Source organism: Sceloporus occidentalis, unplaced genomic scaffold (genome assembly GCF_023333645.1).
Source record: "Sceloporus occidentalis isolate IW3139 unplaced genomic scaffold, rSceOcc1.0.p SCAF_46, whole genome shotgun sequence".
Taxonomy (NCBI): domain Eukaryota; kingdom Metazoa; phylum Chordata; class Lepidosauria; order Squamata; family Phrynosomatidae; genus Sceloporus; species Sceloporus occidentalis.
The window spans coordinates 5,216,625-5,242,490 of NW_028317026.1; the positions used below are offsets into that span (position 1 = coordinate 5,216,625).

Below are 25,866 nucleotides of genomic sequence, written 5' to 3' on the forward strand. Positions count from 1 at the left end.
AGCAGTCTCAGACAATTAATATTGTATCTATGTAAAACATAGGATTATTTCCCCAAAGATATGATATGTTGTATTTATTTTCCATCCAAGTGAATCCTGATAATTTGTTATGGCTAGTTTACCTTATATGTTCTATACGTGCATGCAAGGTTTAGCAGTTATTGCTAGGTAACAAATCACTTATGAGTGAGCATGGTTGTAGTGCTTGAGTTTTTTTTTTTAATTAATCTGAATCTTAGATAGATCATTAAATTTATTGTAAAACATTGAATTTGGGGTAGCTGGGGTACCACCTTCTCTCTATTGCAAATGCATGGAGGGATTCAGCAAGATACCCCTAGGCATATGCCATCTTCGCCTGTCCTCCTACTCCTAGTCTTGCAGGAGAACAGGCAGAACCTATCTCTTGCATACCATTGCGCACGCACAGAATACGCACTGACATCCAGCTCCAGCGTTGTCTTGTGCAAGACTTCCAGGGGCTCTACGAGACTCCCCAAAACACATATTTCTTTCCAGTAATTGGCTGCTTCAGTCGGACTATGGAGAGTAAGAGATGTTATTCTTCCCCATACAGGTTGAACATAAAAATGTTTTGAAGTATCTGTCAGTCCTGTCACTGGATTTGATGGTTTCCTCTGAAATCATTATTGCTTGTGGTTATGGTGTATTGCACGTCCACCAAACATGTATCTGAAAACCTTTAGGACCATTTAAGGAGGAAAAAACCCCTTCCACTATGTGTCTAGCTTCTTATCCAGATAATTTGCACAGCTCAAAAGGGTGCCTGTGTAGTGTAAGTTCCACACCCTTCTGCTCTTCAGACTACTGTCTTACAAGGCAATGTTTATTGGTACCCAACAAAACAGACTAACTAGCATTTGCTCTGAAAAAACCTTGCCTTATAATCGAGCAAACACGATATTTTTGTATTATACAGAAAAATGCAAACCTTGCTTTTCATTTCCTATTTGCTGAAGTATGATGTACTTATTTCATCTAAAATGCTGTGAGTTATGCAAAACGCTTCAGCAATATACATTACATTTATTTATAAAGCGCTGGCAGATTCCGCAGCGCTGCTACAGTCTTTAGAATAAATTTCACATACTAAAAGACATCCAATAAGAAACTGGTGCAAAGGAGAGGAGAGCCCTGCTCTTGGGAGCTTACAATCTAGTCGATGGTTGAGGGGGAAGTGAGACAATAGGACTGTTCTCCTCTCCGCTCAATATATAGCATTAAACTATGTCCTAGAGCAGGTCAACAAGGTGTTCTACAGCAGTTGTAGAGCTACAACTCTCATGACTCTCAGATAACCTAAAACAGGTAATGTCTCTCTTTTGTAATACACGTGATGAATTTTTGATACACATATGATGTTTATTAAATCTGTAAACAGGTTTATTTAGTGGACAGAACATAGGATTTGGAAAATGTACAGACCCGCTGCACATTCTTGATTATTACAGTCTCTCATGATAGTTATTGTTCAGACATTTCTAGACTGTCACAGTTTACCCTTAATATTATTATTTATTGTTTTATAAAGTGCCATCATATTCTGTAGAGCTGTACAATGGATACCTCTTGCTTAGATTTATACATATCCACAAACAAAACAGCAAAGCCTTTTACATTAGAATTACTCTAGAACAACAATTCAATTCCAATCTCATTTCCTCTATAATTAGGGATGTCAGCGGACATGCTGTAAACTCATTAGAAATAATAGTCTAATAATTACATGATCAAATGTTAACCCTGTGAATACCATCCATCTGGAACTCGATGGGTTAAACATTCTCCTTGTGACCATCAGTGAGCAGAGAAATTACTTAAAAAAATTAGTCTATGTAAAAAAACATGCCTTCATTATAAACATGTATGTGGTACATTTCTTCTGCATGGAGATTATAGCTTTTGATTGTACTCATTTGCAAGACCTTCGGGTTTTCCACTAAATTAATGTTGTTATCTTGCAGCATTAATTATGGAAGCCAGGCATGTTTCTTGTGCATGGAGATCGGATTTAGCCCTTCATAATGCATAGTTAATGCAGCGAGATTACATTGGTGCGCACATTCCATTTATCCATACGTAGATTTTGAAAATAACATGTGTCTATAGAAACAAGACTTTAAACAGTGTGGCAGTTTATTTAATGATCATCATATAAGCGTAATAAATATCTAGTATGCTCTGGGCGAAACCTCACTGATTATAAGACGATCCTCCCAAAATCTGAATATTAATTTAGGAAAAAAGAAAAAGCCTGAATATAAGAAGAGCCTATAGGAAAAAAGTTTTACCAGTAAATGTTAATTCATGTAAACTATTTTTTTTTAATAAAAGCTATGATTGAGAAAAATATTTTTAATTCCTTTTATTTTCCAACCTGCCCCCAGGCTTGTTATGCACATCTGCCCCCAGACTTGTCACTCTGCCCCATAAATGCCTTAAACCCACTATATGCCACTGTGCCCCATGATATGCCTTTTAACCCTCTATATGCCACTGTGCCCCATGATATGCCTTTTGACCCCCTATGTGCGACTCTGTCTCTAGAAATGCCTTATACCCCTATACGTCACTCTGGCATTTAGGGGGTTAAAAGGCATATTATGGGGCAGTGTGGCATGTATAGAGGGTTAAAAGGCATTTCTGGAGGCAGAGTGGCATTAAGGGGGTTAAAAGGCATTTCATAGAGCACTCTGCCTACAGAAATGCCTTATGCCCCCCATTTAACACCCCCCCAAAAAAACTTAGCGGTGCTTCTGACTCCCGGTGTGCTGTCCGGGCAGCGTGTGACGTCTATGCGATTTGCGTAGTCAACTTCCGCTGCAGCCTGAAGGAGGTGCGGTTAACAGCTGGGGTTGTCTGCGTCCATCGCGAAGACCTTCCCCGACTGTCAGAGAGAATTCCCTGGTGCACCTCCTTCCGGCTGCAGCGGACGTGAATCGTGTAGACGTCTACACGCTGCCCCGGCTACACACCGGGGACTCAGAATCTCCGGTAAGTTGGGGGTGGGGGGGTTTGGGCAGGGGAGACAGGAGGATCCAGGTCCCCTGCAGCGTTGCGGGGAATCTGGATCTTAGTCTCATAGTCAGACCTATTTGAGGTCTGATTATAAGACGACCCCGATTATAAGACGAGGGGTATTTTTCAGAGCATTTGCTCTGAAAAAACCTTGTCTTATAATCGAGCAAATACGGTATTATGTACTGTTTATAAGGGTTCTTAGAGGATATTTTTCTATGGCTGCCAATACAGCTGCTCTGATGGCTGCCTCTCGTTGACATAACACAGCCTGTGATCAGATACTTACATTTCATTCTGGGACCCAACATAGTGAAATCATTGCGACTGTCTAGGTCTATGGTGACCCCCCATTTCTTATCAGAATAGATGCGAGTTTATGCAAACATTTCAATTTTTATATTCGAAAAGATGGTTACTGTTGAGTTTTCAATTGAGCTGAGAATTCCGTGAGATAACTTTGAAGATACCTACCCATATTATCTATAAATAGCGCAGGGTCATTAGTCCCAACACAATGCTTAGTGATGTAACACACCTTTTATTTAAAAAAAAGAGAATCCCAGTGTTTTGCTTAGTTTGAACTGAAGGCACAGATCCATTTATTACCGTATTTGCTCGATTATAAGACGAGGTTTTTTTCAGAGCAAATGCTCTGAAAAATACCCCTCGTCTTCTAATCGGGGTCGTCTTCTAATCAGACCTCAAATAGAGTCTGATTAGGAGACTAAGATCCAGATCCCCCGCACCGCTGCAGGGGACCTGGATCCTCCTGTCTCACCCCCCCCCCCCCCCATCATACACACTTACCGGTGCTTCCTGCTGTATTGCCGGGGCAGCGGGTTGACGTCTACGCGATCCGCGTAGACAACGTCCGCTGCAGCCGGAAGGAGGTGTGGCTAGCAGCGGGGGTTGTCTGCGTCCGTCGCGTAGACCTTCCCCGACCGTCAGAGATCTCTGATCTCTGACAGCCGGGGAAAGTATACGCGACGGACGCATACAAACCCCCGCTGCCAACTCCACCTCCTTCCGGCTGCAGCAGAAGGCGACGTCAACCCGCTGCCCCGGCTGGAAGCACCGGTAAGAGAGGGCTGAGAGGGGAGAGAGGGGAGAGAGGAGAGAGGAGAGAGGAGAGGGGAGGGGAGGGGGGGGGAGAGAGTGTGTGTGTGTGTGTTAGTTAAATGGGGGCATAGGGCATTTCTGGAGTGGCGTTAAGGGGGCATTTAATAGAGCACTCTGCCTCCTGAAATGCCTTATACCTCCCTATATGCCACTCTGCCCCATAATATGCCTTTTAACCCCCTAAATGCCAGAGTGGCATATAGGGGTATAAGGCATTTCTGGAGGCAGAGTGCTCTATACAATGCCTTTTAACTCCCTTAATGCCACTCTGCCTCCTGAAATGCCTTATACCTCCCTATATGCCACTCTGCCCCATAATATGCATTTTAACCCCCTAAATGCCAGAATGGGATATAGGGGTATAAGGCATTTCTGGAGGCAGAGTGGCATATAGGGGGTCAAAAGGCATACCATGGGGCACAGTGGCATATAGAGGGTTAAAAGGCATATCATGGGCCACAGTGCCATATTGGTGTGGCAAGCCTGGGGGCAGATGTGCGTAACTGGGGGACAGGCTGGAAAATACAAGAAATAAAAACAAAAAAAATATTTTTCTCAATCATAGCTTTTATTAAAAAAAATAGTTTACATGAATTAACATTTACTGGTAAAACTTTTTTCCTTTAGGGTCGTCTTATATTCAGGCTTTTTCTTTTTTCCTAAGTTAATATTCAGATTTTGGGGGGTCGTCTTATAATCAGGGTCGTCTTATAATCGAGCAAATACGGTATAACTTGTATTTGTTAATGCTCAGGGATTATGTATAATGTCACTGTAGACAATATAATAATAAATGTATTTGTTGATATAAACTGTTGTTTCATATCCAGATGAAATAATAGCCAAATTTCCATTTAAAGAATTTAACTAGTACATAGCAACTAATAAACATTTTATTACCCAAACAACCCTTCACCTGGGTCAGTGTTCCTCTCTTCACAACTACAGAGCCAACTCCCTGCAAAGCGTCACCATCTAGACCAAGGGCTCCAAGATGCGCCCCTCCAGCTGTGGCAGGACTACATTTCCCATACTTCTCTGAAAGCCTCTGAGCGGAAAGAGCATTATGGGAGATGTAGTCCTGCAACAGCTGGAGGGCCCCAGTTTGGAGACCCCTGATCTAGGCAGCATGATTAAAGCCCGTACAGTTGCAGTGATAACCAAATACCTCAGTTTTCTTTAATACAATTCCAAATACTAAATGATTATCCCTTGAGTGCTAGATTTAATTTAACAATATAGAAGACATCAAGAAGTGATTAAACCCTAACCTATTTTGTGAAGCCCGTTTACACTAGGTAATGGTTTCAAACTGAGGCTAGATAGATTAAGAGGTTTTTCTCACTGGAGACTTCACAATGTGAGATGTCAGCTTAGTTACAGTGTTCTCTTCTTTTTTTAGGACATTAAACAAGACATTGGTGCTGGAAAATCCAAATGGAGAAGGTGAATTTTGTAACAGACAGGAATACACAGAGAGCACTACACTGGAGATCAGACGTTCATCGCAATCTGCTCCTAGGGCAGATGAAAACCCTGAAAATAAAAACCAGGCTTTCTTCGCAAAGACAAAGGGGGAAACTGTTTGTTTTGAGAAAGAGGTATTGCAACCCCACAAGATTACCCCTAAAGTTATTGAAACTCCAAAGGCTTGTGTGACAGGTGAGATCCCTGTGAAAGGAAGAACAGAAGAAGGAAGACAAGGCCCAATGGTTGAACTGCAGTTGTCCCTTCCGCAGGACATACATTTAGGATCGGGTACCCCTACTGTGACTGTTGTAGGTGCAGAAACCTGCCAATCTTCAGAAACAGAAGACAGTCTACAGCAAGGGAACACTATATCTATGACCGAAGTGTGTCTTAGTCAGAGAGAGCAACCTGTCCAGCAGTCATCTACGACATTCCAGATAGTGGGCAGACCACAGACAAAAATTATCGCAGCAAGAGAGGTGGAAGATCCATCTTTCCCCAGAGTTGAATTGATCCTAGACTGCTCTGGCAGAGAGAATGAGTCCAGGTCTCTGTCTGTCAGGGGGTGTGTTGAATCTGGAGAGGAAGGAGGGCAGTCAGGGACACCTCCTTCTGCTGTCTCCTTTGGAATCAAAGCAGAAGACTCAGAGCAAGGAGAGGAGGACCAGCAGGCTGAAAGAGATCATATCAGACCCAACAAACACAGGGCGAGGCACGCAAGTAAGTACACTACTGTACACCAAAATTATTCACATCATTTTTTAAAATTTCGTTTGTAGAGAATATTCACTAATTTTTGTCTTCATTTTTTTTCTTTATTTTTTTTTTTAAAATAACTTTCCTTTAAGTTTGTGAATGTGTTATATTGATCATACGTACTGATTCCATTTGACACCCACTATTCAATTGAAGCCAGTTTTCAATACTATTGCATGTGTTGCTCTATACACTTACATTTTAAGACACTGGGCTGTGGAACTTCACATTTATAGTACAAGGTAGACAGTTTAGAAAGCTTGATGATCTTTGCAGAAGGCAGTTTGACAGACACCAGCATGTGTAATTCTAGGTAGTTACATGATCCGTTCCATTTTGTGAGTCCTCTAGACTGTGAACTTACTATATCTTCTGCATTGCTACATCTAGAGGTCAGCCGCAAAATCTATTCTGAGTAGTAGGTTGACGTAGCCTTAAAGTATATGCTGAGCGCACACAATTCACTTATGCTTGCTAGTAGCACTGGTACGGTTACATGGAAAATAATTGAAAACACAAAGGAAGTTTGTATAACTTGAAAGTATTTCATTTAAACTATATGATTCATCCCCATACTGTCACTGCTAGCGTTGTCCTGATGCAATAATGATTTGTACTATGATGTACTTTCATCCTTTATCCTATGGCATTGAGGGAGATTCAATTGCGTCACTCCTTGTATTTAAACATAGCCGCTCACGCACATAAAGTATGGTTATTCATAAAAGCTGAGAGCGTGAAGGAGGAGTAGAGTATTATATATGTGACGTCTCTATTACATCTGTACGACAGGAGACATATTTGTTAGTGAGAAAGACAGAAGCTTATCATCTATCATCGTTTGACGGGCGGCAAACACGCTACTCTGATCTGTTCGGTTTTAGCAGGCGATATTTACATGGAATGCAGATACTTACATGGGCTTATGTTACCAAATACACTAGATGTTTCTCTTATTGGCCTGATGACAATAAAAGTTATATTGAAGCCATTGCAGAAGATACATCTTTGCAAATCACAGTGTTAAATAATGATTATAAATGTTGGTTTATCTAAGTATTCCCCTTAAAAGCCTACATTGTATATATATATATATATATATATATATATATATATATATATATATATATATATATTTATCTGTATATATATATATATAATGTGTGTGTAGATTGAGCACAGATTGAAACAGGACTCCTGACACTTCCAAACGCTGCATCTGTGTGTAACTGGCTGTTTATCTAATCAGCTGTTAAGAGCTGTCACATAAACTCAGAGTAAAAAAAAGGAATGACTGCCGGGAATGCATGCATTGCAAATTAAACTCATGTATGATTAACAAAAATCTCCCTTTTTTGTATTAAATGACTGTGGAGGTTGTAATATAATAATAATAATAATTATTATTATACTAGGTGGGCTCAATGGCTCTTATTGCCTATTTCTATATTTGGATCACTGATATGTTAAATTAGTTCCATTGGTTCCTGATAATTAGAAGAGGATGAATCACCTAAAATATATTCTTACAGTGTAACCAAAACAGCTGGGATCAAAAAACTTCCTTCCAGTGTTCGTGTTGTATCCCTTCAAAATAATGTTCTTCTTAAATGTGGCTGGACACTTAAATTTAAAAATAAAATAGATATGTTTAACCCTTCTTGGACCATGTTATGCAAGTACCTTGCTTTAGACCTCTCAGAGATTGCACTTTTAGTGATCTAGAACATTTTTGACTATCCACCTTTTCTTGATCCAGATTTCAATGACTAAAATTAAGGCTCAGGAGATCAGTGGTATCAATCTTATTGTGTATAATACTATAAAACCTATAAAACCTTTAATATTTTTTTAATATAAGGTCAGACCTACTTTTAGGTCCATTGTGCTGCATAGTGAGGTACCTGTTTCAAACAGCTAAATAAAGTATCTGCAAATTAAAAAAACCAACAACTTGTAATTTGAACGTACACTATATGGACAAAATTATTGGGACACCCGACCATTGGGACTTTCATGACATTTGCCTTCTAAATACATAGACATTAATATGAAGCTGCTCCCCCCTTTGTAGCTATAACAGCTTCCACTCTTCTGGGAATGCTTTCCATAAGATTTGGAGTGTTTCTCTGGGTTTTTTTTTTACCTATTCATCCAGTAGAGCATTTGTGAGGTCAGACACTGATGTTGGACAAGAAGGCCTGGTTCGCAATCTCCTTTCCAGTTCATCCCAAATGTGTTCAGTGGGATTGAGGTCAGGGCTTGGTGCGGGCAGTCAAGTTATTCCACACTAAACTCATCCAACCATGTCTTTATGGACTTTGCTTTGTCCACTACTATATGGACAAAAGTATTGGGATACACTTCTTAATTATTGTAATCAGGGGTTGGGCCCCTTACTTCCAGTGAAAGGAAATCTTAAGGATTCAGCATACAAGGACATTTTGGACAATGCTATGCTTCCAACTTTGTGGGAACAGTTTAGGCAATACCCTTTTCTATTCCAACATGATTGTGCCCCAGTACACAAAGCAAGGTCCATAAAGACATGAAAAAAAAGCAATTTGATTGTTCCGGATAGCCAGCATTGAATGCAGCCAATCCTAATCCTCATGTAGAGGTCAGTAAAAGAACTTTTATTTATCATTTAAAATGCAGTGACACGGTAGCACATACACTTTGTTCTGTGGTAAGGCATACCTGAACCTGCACCTCACACGTTGTGTCCACCCAACGTGGATTAATTTTAGTGGACTTGGGACCAATGTTCTATCTAATTTTTCTTAGTTGGCGTGCGCAGAAAATTTGTCTTGTGCAAAAAGTTTCACAGAGCAAAAATTTTGTGCGCACAATATCCGCACCGCATAAAGTTTCAAAAAAATTATTATTTTTTTCTTTTTTTGGGAAAAACTGTTGTGCGCACAATTTTTGGACATGTGCGCTCTCTAAAAAAGCTATGTGCGTGCGCACAAGCGCACAGCTTAGAGGGAACACTGCTTGGGACCCATATCCAGTAGTGTATTCATGGAGACCATTGATGGTGTCTAATACTACAATTTTTTCCATAAAGCCATGTTGGATGAGTTTGGTATAGAAGAACTTGACTGGCCCGCACAGAGCCCTCAACCCCATTAAACACATGAGAGATTAACTGGTACAGAGATTGTGAGCCAGGATGAATGGGCAAAAAGTCCCACAGAAACACTTCAAAATCTTGTGGAAGGTCTATGTATTTAGAATATAATGTCATAAAAGTCCCTGCTGGTGTAATGGTCACGTGTCCCAATACTTTTGTATTGTTTTGCATAGTCCTTAACATTACTTTTGCAATATCATCCATTCTGCAAACCTTAAGCCTTTAGAGAATGCTGGTACTGGTGGGAGTTGGGTCCCCACCAATCTCAGCAATCTTGGTAGGACGGTAGTAATCACAGTGTATGTCCAGGGAATTTAAAATACAAACCTCAAATATACTGTAGGTTAGCCTTTAGTTAAGCTGACACGTTTACAATGCCAGTAAAATGCGCTTATGCTGGCATCACCTCTCCAAAATGTCTTTTACCGTTATCTCTGCTTCTGGAGGCTATTTCATCACAGCGCATAGAAAATTACTAGCACCCTTATTGCTTATATGAAAAAGTTACGTGAATTGCATTCTACCAGCTCCGCTACTGTCACAGCACAATTTGGCAGGCACTTTTTTCATTTAACTTCTAATGCTATGGGAGCCAATTTACTTTTCCTTTTTTATTCAGCAAGATTTGTACTCTAAAGCATTATATTTAATTTATAGATTCTGTGACTAAAGATAGTCACAGTCTTCACCAGAAGTACATTATTTACAAGATCTCATCGCATACACTGGGTATTTAAAAATGGATTTACATATACCTTATGTGACATCTAGAAATCTGTCCCTATCTTTGACAAATATATCATATCCAAAAATGTGAAACTGGACCATTTAAAAAAAAGCACTAGTCATGAATTATTATGCTCCACTGTTAGAAACTATAAATGCCATTGTGGGGTGACTTGGTAATGCATATCATAGTTTTTGCTAATGCATGGGCTGCTATGACATATTAATTGCAGTTTTCTGTTTGATCCTTCTCTTAGGGCTAAGGCGAAGTGAGAGTCTCTCTGAGAAGCAAGTGAAAGAAGCAAAGTCTAAGTGTAAAAGCATTGCCCTGCTGCTAACAGCTGCTCCAAACCCATCGTCTAAGGGGGTGTTGATGTTTAAGAAACGTCGCCAAAGGGCCCGGAAGTATACCTTAATTAGCTACGGGACTGGGGAGCTTGAGCAGCAAGAGTACGACGAGGACGACGAAGGTGAGGACGAGAACGAAGACAAAGCTAATAAAGAAAACACATTTGAAGTCACTTTGTATGGAGCAAGCGAGTCAGATCTAGATGAAGATTTCTTTTCAGATCCTGACAACGAAGCAAAGGTTGTGACTTTTGACTGGGACACTGGTCTTGTAGAGTTTGAAAAGAAACTTAAAAGTGGTGAGGCCATGGAGGAGCTTCCAGATACCAAAGGTAAAGGTGTCCTCATGTTTGCAAGAAGGAAGCAGAGGATGGAGCAGATAACATCAGAACAAGAAGAAATCAGAAAGCAAAATATGGAACAGAAGGTGTCTGTGACAGAGAATTTTAGTAATGGGGTTTCCCACCAGGAACAGCATAGTGAAACGGTTAAAACACAAACCTGTGTGAGTAAAAGTTATATAGAAGTAAGCCAAGGAAGGGTGCAAAATGGCATAATTGGTGGGCATGAGCTAAGTTCACCCTTTCAGTCTTCTGATGTGCAAAAAAACACAGGACTAAACAGAACAGCTAAACCTTTTGGAGAGAGTCAGAATCGAGTAGCACTACCATTTTCATCTAGTAGAAGTGTTACAAGTCCAATCTCAGATGTTGCAGCACCACCTCCCTATTCTTCAGTCACTCCACCTCCTGAGCCAATGTATCATGTGTCTTCACCTGTATCAGGCAAAACTCAGGCAGCTGTGTGGTCGCCCTCATATCCAACGGAACACATAGCTTCTAGAGATGAAAGAATTGCAGTTCCTGCCAGCAAAACAGGAATACTACAGGATTGCAAAAGAAGGACAGGGAAGCCTATGTTTACCTTCAAAGAAGAGCCGAAGGTTAGCCCCAATCCAGAACTTCTCTCTTTAGTTCAGAATACAGAAAGCAAGCGTGGTACTGGAACTGGTAATGAATCAGGACCAGAAGAAGACTACCTTAGTTTGGGAGCAGAGGCCTGCAACTTTATGCAAGTTCAACTGTGTAAACAAAAAACTCCTCCACCTGTTGCCCCTAAACCTTCTGTCAAATCTCCTACTACTGTAACACCTGTTTCACCTGTGTGGGCACCACCATCTGTAGCTTCAGCACCACCACAAGTCCTGCCAAGCCAGAACTTGTCTCAGAGTACAGATCAAACACAACCACAGACAACTTTCCATTCTTATAATCCTCCAACATCTCTTAATTTGTATGGTCCTTACAGAGGTCCTTCCACAGAAGTTGCTGGTGTAAACCAAAAACATCCATCCAAAACACCTCCTATTACTCCACACGGCAATACTTCAGTTGCAGGAGGGGGAGGTCCTGCCTATGAAATGCCAGCTTTAAGAGGTAAAGGTGCAGAGTTGTTTGCTAAGAGGCAGTCTCGTATGGAAAAGTATGTGGTAGATTCAGCCACTGTACAAGCTCACACACCTCGACCAATGTCTCCAACCCCATCTCTACCTTCTTCTTGGAAATATTCATCAAATGTCCGTGCCCCTCCTCCTGTAGCATACAATCCAATTCAGTCACCACTTTACCCTCCTGCAGCTAACAAATCTGCAACCAACACTGGAGCATATGGATCAAAGAGCAACAAGAAAAAGCCTACAAAAGCTCTCAGTAGTCTTGAAGTTATGAAGCATCAACCATACCAGCTCAACTCTTCCTTGTTCACTTTTCAACCTCCATCTGAGACAGCAGCGTCGAAGTCAGAAACGCTGCCACCTGCAAGACAAGCACAGTCGATAAAACCAACCAAAACCGTTTCAAGTACCAATTTCCAGCCAAAGCCTGTATCTCCTCAGCCATTCTACAATGCAGAACCTTCGTTCCAGCCAAGTGTCTTCACCCCAACCAATGAGGCTTCGTCCCCTGTGGGATATCCCATGTATCCAAGACAGGAATCGCCGTTAGCAGCATTGGTCCCTCCACCAAGGCCGAAGTTTTCTGCAAAGAAAGCTGGTGTTGCAGCCCAGGTGTGGAAACCAGAAGTTGGTGAAGAGTAGTTTTGAATGTGGAACCTTGTTTCCTCTTCTAAAGGAATAAATTGTTTGTGGTGTTGATCTGACATACCAAATGCGTCAAGTCCTGGGTATACTTAATACCATAACATTGTATCATCCTTTAATCTGGGTCCAAATATGATACCACTGATATAAAACAAAAAATATATCTAGGATAGTATCTCTTCTTTCTGTAATTGGTATCCCAAATGGATGCATACAGTTGTATACTATTAAGTATTCAGGACTGTTCGCTTTATGCTCTAACAAGATAGAGAACTTCACCAAAAGCTATTATGCAGTCACATTTTTATTGTTTTACATTGATATATTTTTATTTACATCACTTAGGATCAATTCCTGACGCTTCTCATTGATCAGTATGAATTACTCTGTGGTTATGTTACACAGAAGTTAGAAGCAGTAGTATATACAATTGATCAGTTAGCTTGCAAAGTGTTGCTGATTGTTTTGGTTGATGTGTCTGTCTTTTTAGTTTTTTTTTTATCACTGAGAGCCAACTGTGACTGATCCTGGGATATCAGGAGACCGTAGAATGGATATGTAATTCATAGGACCCTACACTCACGGCTTCATTGTCTTCATGCACATGCATGGTAACCACTAGTGGGCAGCCATAACAAAATATAGTTGCCTATTCTCTTTTTTTAGCATTAAAACTAGAATCAACATATTGGTAAAATGTCTTGATTTTAGCATTAAGAAGTAAGAATTACATCAGTACCTCCTTAAGGTCCTGGTTGGGTGCCATTGAATGAGGCAGTGCTTCTGTATTGTTTCCAATACAAAACATAACTAATCTGATTTTAGACAAAAAACAGTGGGGCAAAAGTAACTACCAGTTGGATGAATTTCAACTATACTGCCAGAAGGTCAAGGAAATATTTTGTATTTATTATTTTTTAACTAGAACTTAAAATTGTTGGACTGAAGCCGTCTTCTAATAACAAATATATATATTTTTTTAGCTAAGTAGCTTGTAGAGCTTCAGATGTCCATATTTAGCGAATTTAGACGTTTGCACTAAAACACCATATGGAGACTGACAGTTTCTTGCTCACTGGCCTAGTCGTGCTAGTCAGAGAAACAACAGGCTGCCATGGGATATATCTAGGTCTCTAGGCCTTGAGATCCTATAAAACTCATATTTGTTCATTTAATGGACATGTTATGTTTTTTGGCTTTTTTTTTTTGCTACTTTCCTTTCAAACTATCCTCTATTCAAGCTATATCTTAATCATTTTTCCTGCTTTTGTATTTATAATTTACAAGTTAATTCAGATACTGTCCCCTCTCTGATCACAAGGATTTTACTCTTAGAAAAAAAGATGAAATAATTTAAATTACCCTCATATATAATCCACGGATCATGGTATCACTGGGCACTCCACTCACGGATACCCCTTTTCTGTAAGCACAGTGTGTAATTAGTGAACTGTGCATGCAAAAGCTGCTGGCCGTCCAACTAATCTGGGCATTTGCCAGCACAGCCATTATCTGGGTGGTAAGACTGTGTGAGATTGTTGGAAGCTACGCCAGTAAGAAAAATATGAAGGAGTCAGCTTTGACATGTGTGATCCCGGGATTCATGAAAAACATGAGGTATGTATATTAAGGGGTATATATATCAGTGGTACTATGGAAATGAATAGCTGTGAAGCTGCATGGCTGTTAGAACAGCTGTAACCTCTAGGGTCCACTTTTCAGCCACTTAGGAAAGAGGCAAATTAATCAACATTACACGGCGCCATCATAGCATTGGCATGCTAAGCACCGCTATTTACCAGCACAGAGAGATAAAGTATCTTAGATTGAAGTCTCGGGTTTACGGGAAGGCCAGAGTCAGCAAGTATGCCCTTTTAGAAACGGAAGGATAGTCATGGCCTTGGCAGTAGTTAATGAATGGGCTTACTCTTATTTATCACACAGAGTTAGTTAGAAACCTAGAGTTCATATACCACAGCATCACCATTCACTCATATACAAGATAATCACCAAATTCTAATGTCACTGAATAGGTATGGTTCTTATTTTAATCTGAAAACCTGGTTAGCCTATTGCAGAACCAAAGCTAAGGATTTGGTGCGTTTCATGTGACATTCTTTATTACCAGCCAACAGCCTAATTAGCAAAACCTTACTGGAATTTATTTATTTGTTATATTTATTGACAACAAATATGAAAAATGTAGTATATGGACTAATCATACAATTTACAGTAAGTGTTTCCAAAAACATTTCAGTGACAATATTTAAATGTATATTGCTTTGAACCAAAAGACACAAAAGCTAAACCATTATACTACAACACTTACTTTTAGGGCCTTAAATGAAATATGCTAAAGTACAACTGCAACTAAGTAGGAGCAAATATTCCAGAAAATAAAAATCTGGATGTACCTATGGGGAGGAAAATGAACTCAAATTTACTTTAGTAATTCCTATACCATAGAGCCTAGCTAATTAGTCACATTAGTTAATAGTAATGAAAAAGAGGCCAAATAATTTCTAAAAAAGAAATTCAATTAATATCAATAAACCCAGATGTAAAACTGTACTTTCATTTGGGTATTTTGCATACAATATACTTAAAGAAAATTCTGTTGTCATACTAGATGCATACAACTAGTATATTTCAGTATTTTTTATTTACTTGTTTATCACTACTTGTTCACTTAATATATACTTATATTTATTGGAATTAAAAAAGTAAAACTCTCTCCTTAAATACTAGGGCCATAGTAACAAAGTAACTCAAGGTAACAAAACTAGGCTAATGTTTCGTTTCTACCGAATATTTTACTTTCTCCATGGTACTGCTTGTCTTCTCCAGCTAGTTTTGCCTTATCATGTATTTGACATCTCTGTCTGCACATTCATTTTCCACTGTTAATTTGCTGTACTTCTCACTCCTTCATTAAAAAAACCACACACACTTCTCCTGTCATCTTTTTTTTCCGTCTCTTTCTGTTATTCCACGCATGATCACTACTTCCGTTTTCAGTTGCGCCATTTTAACTAAAAACAACCAGTTTAGCTGTAGTATCTCAACAGTATATTCAGATGCTGCAGTCTATTCACTAGAAACCCATCTTTCTATTCTGCATAATTTTATTCCCCATTAACCTTATTTTTAAATGAAATAAACAAAACAAAAAAAGAAATATACTCATTAAAAAAATATGTGCAAGATATAGCCTTGGATAGGTTAAAGTATTTTTGTTAAGGCCTGGGAAACTGACAGCTTCTTCTTTAAGTCTTTTTAGTGTTACATATTTGGGACCAGTGGTGTCCTCATGGGGTGCTGCGAAAGACTTCCAACAACTGTGATCCTCAGACCATTTAAACTGAAACAAGTAAAAACGATACATTTAGAATTCCCCCACTGCACACATCGGTATAGATCTCTCCTGAGCAGGGCCCGGTGTGACAACAGCTGGAAGAGCATCCCTACACGGTCCATGGTTCCCCTATGAATGAGACAGCCTTGGAACCCTATCAAGTGACACTGCCTTTGGAACTTACATATAGACCTAACAATAACTTAATAAAGAAATACAGGCCACACAACAACAGGGCAACATGGTCCATCTCTACCTGCTTAGGATGAAGTAGTCAATTATTTTTGCTGTTGACCAGCCAAGATCCAAACTTGCAAGGTCCTCCAGTGAATTTAGACCCTTGAATGATATGGAAGAAATTTCTTTAACATCATCCTCATGGTGATATCCCAGGCCAGCAAGATTTTTGCTCTATAAGTTACCAGTTGTACAATCTGAAACATCACTGCATATTAATATATGCATATCCCTTTTGATTAAGCATTGAGTAATAATACATGTTAGGGAAGTTAAGTCGGATTATATTACCAATTAAATTGAGATCATAGAAACTTATTAGCAGCAGGAAGAGGGAGGTGGATCTGCCACTTTACAGATCTCTGGTCACACGTCTCACCTAGAGTGTTGTGTACAGTTCTGGAGAACCCACCTCAAGAATGATATTAACACTTTGGAGAGAGTTTAGAGGAGGGCTGCCAAAATGGTGACTGGTTTGCAGGATAAAAATTAGCAGGAAATTCTAAGAGAACTCGATATGTATAACTTGGAGGAAAGGGAGAAAGTGGATATGAACATTTAAATACTTAGAGATTTAATAAAGTACAGAAGGGAGGAGAAATGTTAGAACAAGGGATCATAGTCTAAAACTAGAGGGTCCGAGGATTAAATCCAACGTAAGGATGCTAGCTTTATGGAACAGCCTCCCATCAGAAGTGGTAGAGGCTAATAAAGCAAGGGCATTTAAACATCCATGGAATAAGCATAAAGCTATCCTGAATCTAAGACAACATCAAGGACTGATTAAGAGCTGAGCCTTAAATGAGGAAAAATAGGCAGACTGGATGGGCCGAATGGTTCTTATCTGCTGTCAAATTCTATGCTTCTATGTTATGTTAAGCTGGTAGAGTGTTCTTGAAGGACTGAGAGGCTGCATGAGTGTTTTGGAGTGAAATTGGCTAGTAGCTGCTAAGTGTGGCATAATAGTTGTGAGTGATGGAGTAAATATGTGCATGAAGTAGTATATATAACATATGACTTCCCATTTGCGCTTTTTTTCACCTGTGTTCTTAAGTCTTAGTACTTGTACGTAGTTGATCCAGAATGCATTAAACTTCATAGAACACACCATACAATACTGTCACTTGCAAGTGTTACTAGAGGATGTAGGCAATGTATGATAGTTCTGTAAACCGCAGAACTTTTGGCATGTATTACGGGGGACCGTGTTAAGGAATTGCATAAGATTTCAGCAAAGTATCATACCAGGGTTGATATGGCTGACACGGTTAAGGGCTAAGATGGTTATTATGATGTACGCGTACAGTGGCTTAACCATTTCAGTGCCAACATGTTAATGATGAAAAGCTTTCCAATTTGTAGAACGAATGGTCCTCTAAATCAGTGTTGCCCATGGGTATTGATATGGTATTGCCGTACTAGGGTATTTGATGTCGTATATGCAGTAATATCCACAGTTACTGCAATGGAATCAGTTACAAATGGATTGGGTGCTCTGCAAGCTATGTGCAAAATGTATAGCAGATACATGGTGAAGATAAACAGTGGCCATATTTTCCAGTACTCATATCATTTTCACACAGTACTGGCCTGGACAGGTAAGATGCGGGCAGCACTTTGCTTGTTGGTCAGCAATATATGAAAATGATATGTGTCCTGGAAAGCATTGTCCATGTGGTCACCCTATGCTGAGCTGAAATTTAGTCATTCGGGTGTACAACCATATTTGTTAAAAAGAGGTATAGGTATAAGTAATCTGTATGCTTATAAAGTAAAAAAATTGAGAAATAGTTTAACTCTTTGCGGGACATGATTTTAAACAAAATCATTGATATCTCTCTGTTACTGATGTCATTAGTTTGGAGCCTGTAGATCCCTGAATATCACTGTGTCTCATCTTGATTGTCAGTCCTTACACATAATCTGCTCTCTAAGTCATCTCTTTACTGTTAATCATGCATCAAACTCTCTCTATATATATTATTCTCCACCAACATATCAAATTATATGTTTTAGATGATGCATTCCATTTAGCTGCTCATTGGATTACACATGATGTGTCATGGTGGTATCTGACAACCAGTAAAATTATAGCTATGTGGCTGTTAAATGTTTTAAAACAACACTTGAGCTAAACTTATTAACACTGTAAAGGTTTGAAAATGCAAGACCCAACAATATTTGTAAAATGCCTTGGATTGGCAATATATAAAAAGGATAACTATTGTAGTCATAAGTTCTGATATATCAGAATGTCATAAGGTCTGAAGTAGAGGACTGCATTGGGATGCGGGTCCCACGGGTCCTGTCAAAAAACAAGCGCGGCGGTTTTTTGGGTATTGTAGGCGGGTGGTCAGACACTGTACCTGTGGGTCCCAGTAATCCTGCAAGGATGCCTTCACGTTGCTCCCACACAGCGTCTCTTCTCTTGTTTCGCCCAGGAACCCAGCGGAGTCACGTGAAGTGACATAAATTAATGTGACTCCGCTCGGTTCCTGGGCGGAACAAGAGAAGAAACGCTGTGTGGGAGCAACGCGTAGGCAGCCTTACTGGAGTCCGTGGGAAATCTGCAGATCAGGTAAGGGGTGGGCGGGATTGACCACATATGTTGCGGGCAGGATTGGACACATGTTGCGGGATCGGGCGGGAGTGGAACACACACATTGCGGGAGTGGGTGGTAATGGTCAGAAATTCGGCGGCATTAAAAAAACAGTCCTGCAGGGCTCTAGTCTGAAGTCACAATGTGGTCAGCATTTTTGTCCTTGTCATGAATGAAGCTTGCACACAACCTAACCCTTCCCAAGTTAGGTAAGGTACCCATCATGGAACCTATCTGCTTTTATCTTTGCTTAGGCCTAGGGCGTGAGATCCAGAATTTGGGGACAGCCTTTATGCCACAAAACTGATAGCATTGTGTGCCACTGCTCAATGGGCTGGTCACAACCAACCCAGCTGTCCAAGGCTTGGCTCTGCATGTCCCAAGTATTCTGGGATATGACATTATATCCTGAAGTAATGTATTTTCCTGTAGACCCTGTGATGCTGAGGGGTCTGCAGGTATAAGGATTCTTGATACAAGCCCTTTGATGCTGGAATAAACATCTGCTTCTAATGACCAGACGCGAGCAAGCTGTTTCTTAACATTTGTGTGTTTTTCCTTGGTGCCACGCTATCATCTTTAATTTATTAGACCCGTGATATAACCACACGTTACTGATTTCACACTTGCATGATGATATAGCCATTTTGATCCAATATCATGTTGGGTGAAACCTCAACATTTTGAGTTACATCACTTGAGAACATTACAAAAACCCTGCTATTTGGCAGTGATCCCAGTGGTTAACTCAGGTGATCCAACATTGTACGGCAAAGACTGAAGATCACTGCACAGGCATATGTGAAAAGGAATACTTAGGAAATATCATGGAAATTGATTAAATCAATGCCAATGAAAGGAAGCTGGGGCTCTTTTCAGGGTATTTATTCAATGAGGTGCATGACACTATTTTGTGTTATAAACAAACCCTAAACTTATATAGAATTCATCATTCTGGCAATCTGATTCAGCCTTAAGTACTTGCTGATGGTTGTCAATTTTACAGAATTTAATATTATGAAGTAACATGGCCTTTTTCACATTTAGCCCATGCACAAATCGGCTTTGGTGGTAACCCACACTTATTAAGCAACTATTTTAGTACTTAGCAGATGGTCTTTTGTGGCTAAAGATAAAATTCCTATATAATAAAGATCCTCGCCTGTGGGAAGGTAGTTTAACTGAAGCTGTTTAAAATCTGTGAATGTACAAGCATCCCAAATGTGTGTATACTGTAGTAACGTAATAATACCACCAGGAGGCAGCAGAATACAACTTCTGATAAATCTATTTAGAAAAAAATTCACAGGGTTTGCATATAAAACGTGTCAGAGTCAGACTGTTTTTCTTTAATGAACATCAACAATGTAATCAAACAATTAATAGTTTATTTCGCTGGTGTTTCTGCAAAGACCTTCAGTTTTGAAACTTTGGTAAACAATATCTGTTTAATTTCTGTTAAAGGCATTTAGGAAGAGGATAAAAAACTGGCATAGCTAATTCTATTTTCTGAAATAGAATCTAAACTAGAGTCAAAACAAGCACAGTCAACATGTTTAGTGGTGAGCGAGAGATATTGAAATAAGTATTTTCATTGCTAGCAGAATGCGTTACTCTGTTATAAATAATTGTTAAATTGTTTCCAAGCTCGTGTGCAATCATAAAGATACAGTCTTCTTTTTTTTTTTTACAGAAAGCAAAAATCGCAAAAAAAGTAAACTACTTCCTTCCTGAGATAGATAGGGAGGGAGGGAAAAGAGAGAGAGAGAGCAGCAAGCAGCATAGCGATAGCAGTTTCAGTTGGCATGAAGCCAAACTACTTAATTTTCCACCTTTATTTATTATGTTCAAGCTGTTAAGGAATGACTTCCTCTTACAGCAAATTAGATCAAAGATCAACCCATTCAGCAATGTATCATTTGTTTTTAAAACATTCTGCATGCTTACAGGATATTTGCATAATTGTTATTACCCTAGCTCTTAAAATCGGCATAATTGTTATTACTAGTTACTTAAATTGATTTTACAGTAAGGATGTGTACATGAGTTCAGGGTGACCTTTAGACCACCAACATACCCCTGCATAAGCAGGGCTGGACTGGGGATGACTAAGCGGCCCCGACAATTTAATGCGGCTACTGGCTGGAAATATATGGCAGCCACGTGCAGCCAGCTGGTGCTGCACGCTTCAAAACCCAATATGCCACTGGAGCCAATAGTATCAGGAAGTATGTGGCCCTATTGGCCACCAGTCTAACTGGCATTTGTCTGGTGGCCATTCTGGGCCTGCTTTCAACATCTCAGAGCTCCCCTGGGTTATAGCTGAAGAAGGGACCTTTGAGATCTTGAAGGCTTATGTAAGCCTGCATTTTGTTCTGTGAACGCAGGTCCCCTTCAAGTCATCAGAAGCCTCTTTAAATTAATGGTTTAAATGTGAGATTAAATCATAGATTTTCAACAAAGCTCTTAAAAAAAGTCTATACTCTAGTTACAGGGAGAATATTAACTGTGGTTGAAAAAAAATGAGGTATTGTGGGGAAAAGGCAATGGTGTGAGATACATAGTTTATCAAGGTATGAAAAGGGAGATAAAACACAGAAAAATGCAAAAGTCATGGCATTTAGCAGGGTTTTTAGACAAAAAGCAGATTGTCCTAAGGTCACTAATTCCATTTATACACATTATATCTCAAGCGCTATATTCAGTATTGCTCATGTCATGCAAGCAACAGTATCTTTGTGCATCACTCTTAAAAATGAAGAAAAAAATTGTTTGGTAAATGCAGAGGTTTTTTTGGTATAAAATAAATAAACGTCTGTATGGTATATCTGGCCTGGTATATCTACTCAGTTACGAGCAGCTCCTTTTCACATGTTGATTTTGCTGAAGAAGTCAAACATATGAAACCTTCCTGCTTCAAAGACTTAGAGGTTATTTTTAGTAAAAAATGTGCCTATAGCAAACTAACCTATACAGTGAGCCTCATTCCAAGAATAAGTCACAAACATTTGAATTTTATGCAAATATTCATCAGGATGAAACAGAAAATTCTACCACATCACAGGGTTTTGCTTACAGTTAATATATTTGGCTGAAATTTTGATAATTGATCTTATTAATTAATAATAACTCCCAGTTACTTTTATTGCCGTGAAGCATATTGGCGCGCAACATTGTGCATCCAGCAGGAGGCCACGAGTCAGTCAATTCGTTAGCCGTTGCCCTTAAAGTGCCAGGCTGATTTTGGAACCATTGTCTATGCCTGGAAAGCCTTGTTAAATATAAAATTTCCTAGCATTCTAATACAGTAATACACATCGGTTTTGAAGCCAATAAAACAAAATCATAAACCAAATACTGAGACAATTCCTGAAAAGTTTCTTTTTTTGTGAATAATATTTTGATCCCAGAATGTATTCTCCAATTACAGGAGTAAGTCAACCAGTGTGTTACATTAGATCAAACAATGACATGTCCCATAGAAAATATCTGCAAATGTTTCTTTTAGCTTCTAATATTCACAGATATTTATAAAATACAATTGTACAGAAACACTGTTATATTGGTAGTTTTCGCTATGCTATTTAATAGAGAATATATGGATTCAAAGTTAAGCTCAAAAAGGTGGCTGAAACGCTTATGTACCAAAACAGCATTTTATGAACATTTAGCCAGTATTTTTTTCGTTTTCTATAGTTGTTTTATTAAATATGTAAGAAAGGGAATCTTCGGGTGTTCTTCCAACCACCAGTATGAGACTGAACTGGAACTGATTCATTCATTATTAACACCTATTAATTATATCTAAGCATCTGAAGAACCTTACCTCCCAAGAACTATTTGGCCCCTAGTGGGCTATTAAAGGGTTAATATTTGCAGGTGTCACAAGGTGATCTCATTCAGAAAGTCCCCAGATATGCCCTTAAATTAATTTGGCTACTTAATTAGACATTATCTGCTGTTCCGAGACAATAATGAACTATTGATGAGCATCAAGTGGTTGGGAGCTCAGTTTACACGTTTGACAGGAGTGATGTGTTAAGAATTTGGGTGTGAGTGAAATTTAGCTGAGATGTACAGATTTCCCCATCATATAATTTGGAGCAGCTGTTCTGGAAGAAGTTACAATGCTGTATGTTATTCAGTAGATGCTGTCGCTGGTGGCAGGTGTTGCTGTAGCAGCCTCTCTGTGCTATTGTCATACTGAGCAGATGATGAACATTGTATGTAGACATACTTAGAATCTGCCTTTAGTAATCAGATATTCTTCTTTTCACTAATTAGAGGTGAGACCATACGCTTCCGTCACATAATGTAATGAAAACAAACATATTTTTCTGTCTCCGAAACATAAACATCACTGTAGTGTTTGATGATATATATATTACTATAATTTAACTGAACAACCCTGATAGAAGGGCCCATGGTGACAATATGTTGTAGTGTGACCAGATGTGCCATAAAATTAACAAGCGCTCTATGACCTGTGCTATCCTGTTCCGGAACAGTATAAGCACCTGGGATGCAATTAGGTTGAGATGTGACTGATGGCGGTGGAGTAAATATTCTGTTTCGTATAATTCTACATCTAGCTTATTGTCAATTATGTGGTTGAGGGGAAATGTTCATACTTTGCAGGTATTTGTGGGTCATAGGTTGGGAGCAACTCTTCCTCTGTTTATTAAATCAACATATGGGTGCAAAGAATAAGTAGAAATGACATTTCTGTAGAGGTGCGACCATGTTTCCTCGTAACAGACTGGACAACATACGGTATATTAGTTCTAGTACAATGTTTGATTTCTACCAGAAATAAAGATACAAATCTACATAAAGCTCGCATTAACGTTTGCTGGAAAATGTATGGCTTGGAGCAAAGAAAAGAGGGAGGATATGGGATAGAAACAATGTAATATATAAAGGGATTTAACAAAGTATAGGACAGAAGTTTGTGTCAGAGGAGGAGAAATGTTAGAACAAAAAGTCATAATTTAAAACTAGAGTAGTATGCACCAATATTGCTCATGGTGGACATTTAATAGGGTCTGTGGTAGCAAATTTAATGATGTTTTATGGACCTCCACAAACCTTGCCACAGACACTGATGTCCTTGTATGGATGCCTATCCCTGCTACTAGGTGGGCCAAATGGTTCTTTGTCACACTCTTTAAGTGGCCCTGCCTTAAAACAATTTCCCTTTTTTTTTCTATTGGCTTTCTTCTTCTACAGGCATCTGCTTGCTCTCTACCTTAACCTTTCAGGACCGGAGGTTTTTACATACATCCTACCGTATGTTTGTAAAACCATGACTCCTCGTTTCCATAAATGATGTACCCGCACAAATTACCAGTATACATCATTTTGTTCAGATCAAGTAGGGCCTTCTTTTAAGATCATGGAAATACATTACACAGCCTGATTTCTCGTGCAGCTGCAGGAAGATGTCTCTGTATATCAATTGGGGCATTAAAGGGTTAACTTGCTATTAATCAGACAATTAGCTTATGTGATTACAAAATCATCAGCAATAAAAATTTGTATTCACTAAAGGAGAAGTTTGCAGGAGAGTTGCAGATTCAGCTATACATTGTGACAGGTCAATCCCACTGAGCTCATCCTAGAAGAAGAGCTTGGTTGGTTACAGCAGCATATTCTCAGCGATTCAGAGACAAAAAAAATGGCATATCATGTGGCGCAAACAAAAGGGTACCTCTTGGAGGCAGGTCTAGAAGGTAGCCAGGGTTGCGATGCTGGATCAGACATAAGGCCCTTATGAATACAATAGTAGTTGGCCTTTTAGAATGCTTGTAGACTGATATGTGTAAGCATACAGAACATAGTTTGGATCCGTGACATGGCATTTTGCCTCGTTAAGCGTAAGTTGTGAGCAAATAAGTTATTGTTGCAATGAAACCCTCCCCAGTTTTCTACATTATTTTTATTCAGATATACATATCACTTGACCAAATAATCCTCATAAAGTCTTCAGTGCATTTTCAACCACTATTAAAAGTGTTGTTCTTTTTAAAAAAAATAAATTAATATCAGTAATATTTATATTTTTTAGGGAAGGGATAACGGACGTTCACTGTCACTACCCGGAAGAAGCTTCTCATCTGCCTGTATGCAACCTTTGGCATCCCCATCTTCTCCCATGGTTTTTGAGCCATCACCTAGCTACGTGGACAACCCTGCAACACCAGACACACCTAGCAAGAGACTGACCCCATGGGAAGCAGCGTCAAAGTCTCCCTTGGGTTTGGTGGATGATGCCTTTATGCCTCAAACTCTGCATGAGTCCATATCTGCAAATATCGTGTCTATGGCACGTAGAAAAACCCTTCCAGCGCCTTCTGCTGCTTGGAAGTCCACCTCCAAAATGCAACCAGATCCTATCTCACAAAGCTATAAGAGTATGCATGTGAGAATGCAGAGTGGTTTTACACCAGTACCAAAAAATGTAGTTTCCGCCCCATCTTTCCAGTGTGGCTTTCAACTGAGGCATCCATATTCCAGTCAGCATTCCATAACAAATCTTAACAATGTACCGCTCGATACCAGGTCAGAGTATTGCACATCTACTACACGCAACACAAATTTTAATGCTTATCCTAGAGCATGGAGACGTTAGTTGTCTAGGAAGACAATTTAATTCTTCCACTTATTGTGCAAGCGTTCAAGGTTAATTGCAAGTTGCAGCATTGCCTGCATGTTAATTATTTGGGGTGTTATCTAGAGGACAGGCATACACTGTGTATTCACTAAAGCTTTTCTCTGGTCCAAAGCTTTTCACATATAAAGCATCATACACATATTGTTCACATTCCTTTGTCGACAGTCCCATGTGTGCATGTAAATGAGTGGCACCAAGGAAACAATGAAACAACCTCGCATTTCTATCATTAAGAAGACCACAACACCTTCAAAGTAAAGTTTCACACCTTTAGCAAACACAATAGACATCCATGATTTTACCATT

The 25,866-nt window shown here is 39.4% G+C and overlaps 1 protein-coding gene across 1 annotated transcript in view; it reads left to right on the plus strand.

Moving 5' to 3' along the window:
- Positions 1-25,518, plus strand: part of LOC149289363 (synaptopodin-2-like) — a 100,628-nt gene extending 75,110 nt beyond the window's left edge. The window contains exons 3-5 of the mRNA XM_089490744.1: positions 5,564-6,351; positions 10,507-12,662; positions 24,955-25,518. Coding sequence (XP_089346870.1) covers positions 5,564-6,351; positions 10,507-12,662; positions 24,955-25,518 — 3,508 coding nt within the window. The remainder of the gene's footprint in view (positions 1-5,563; positions 6,352-10,506; positions 12,663-24,954) is intronic.
- The last annotated feature ends 348 nt before the right edge of the window (positions 25,519-25,866 follow it).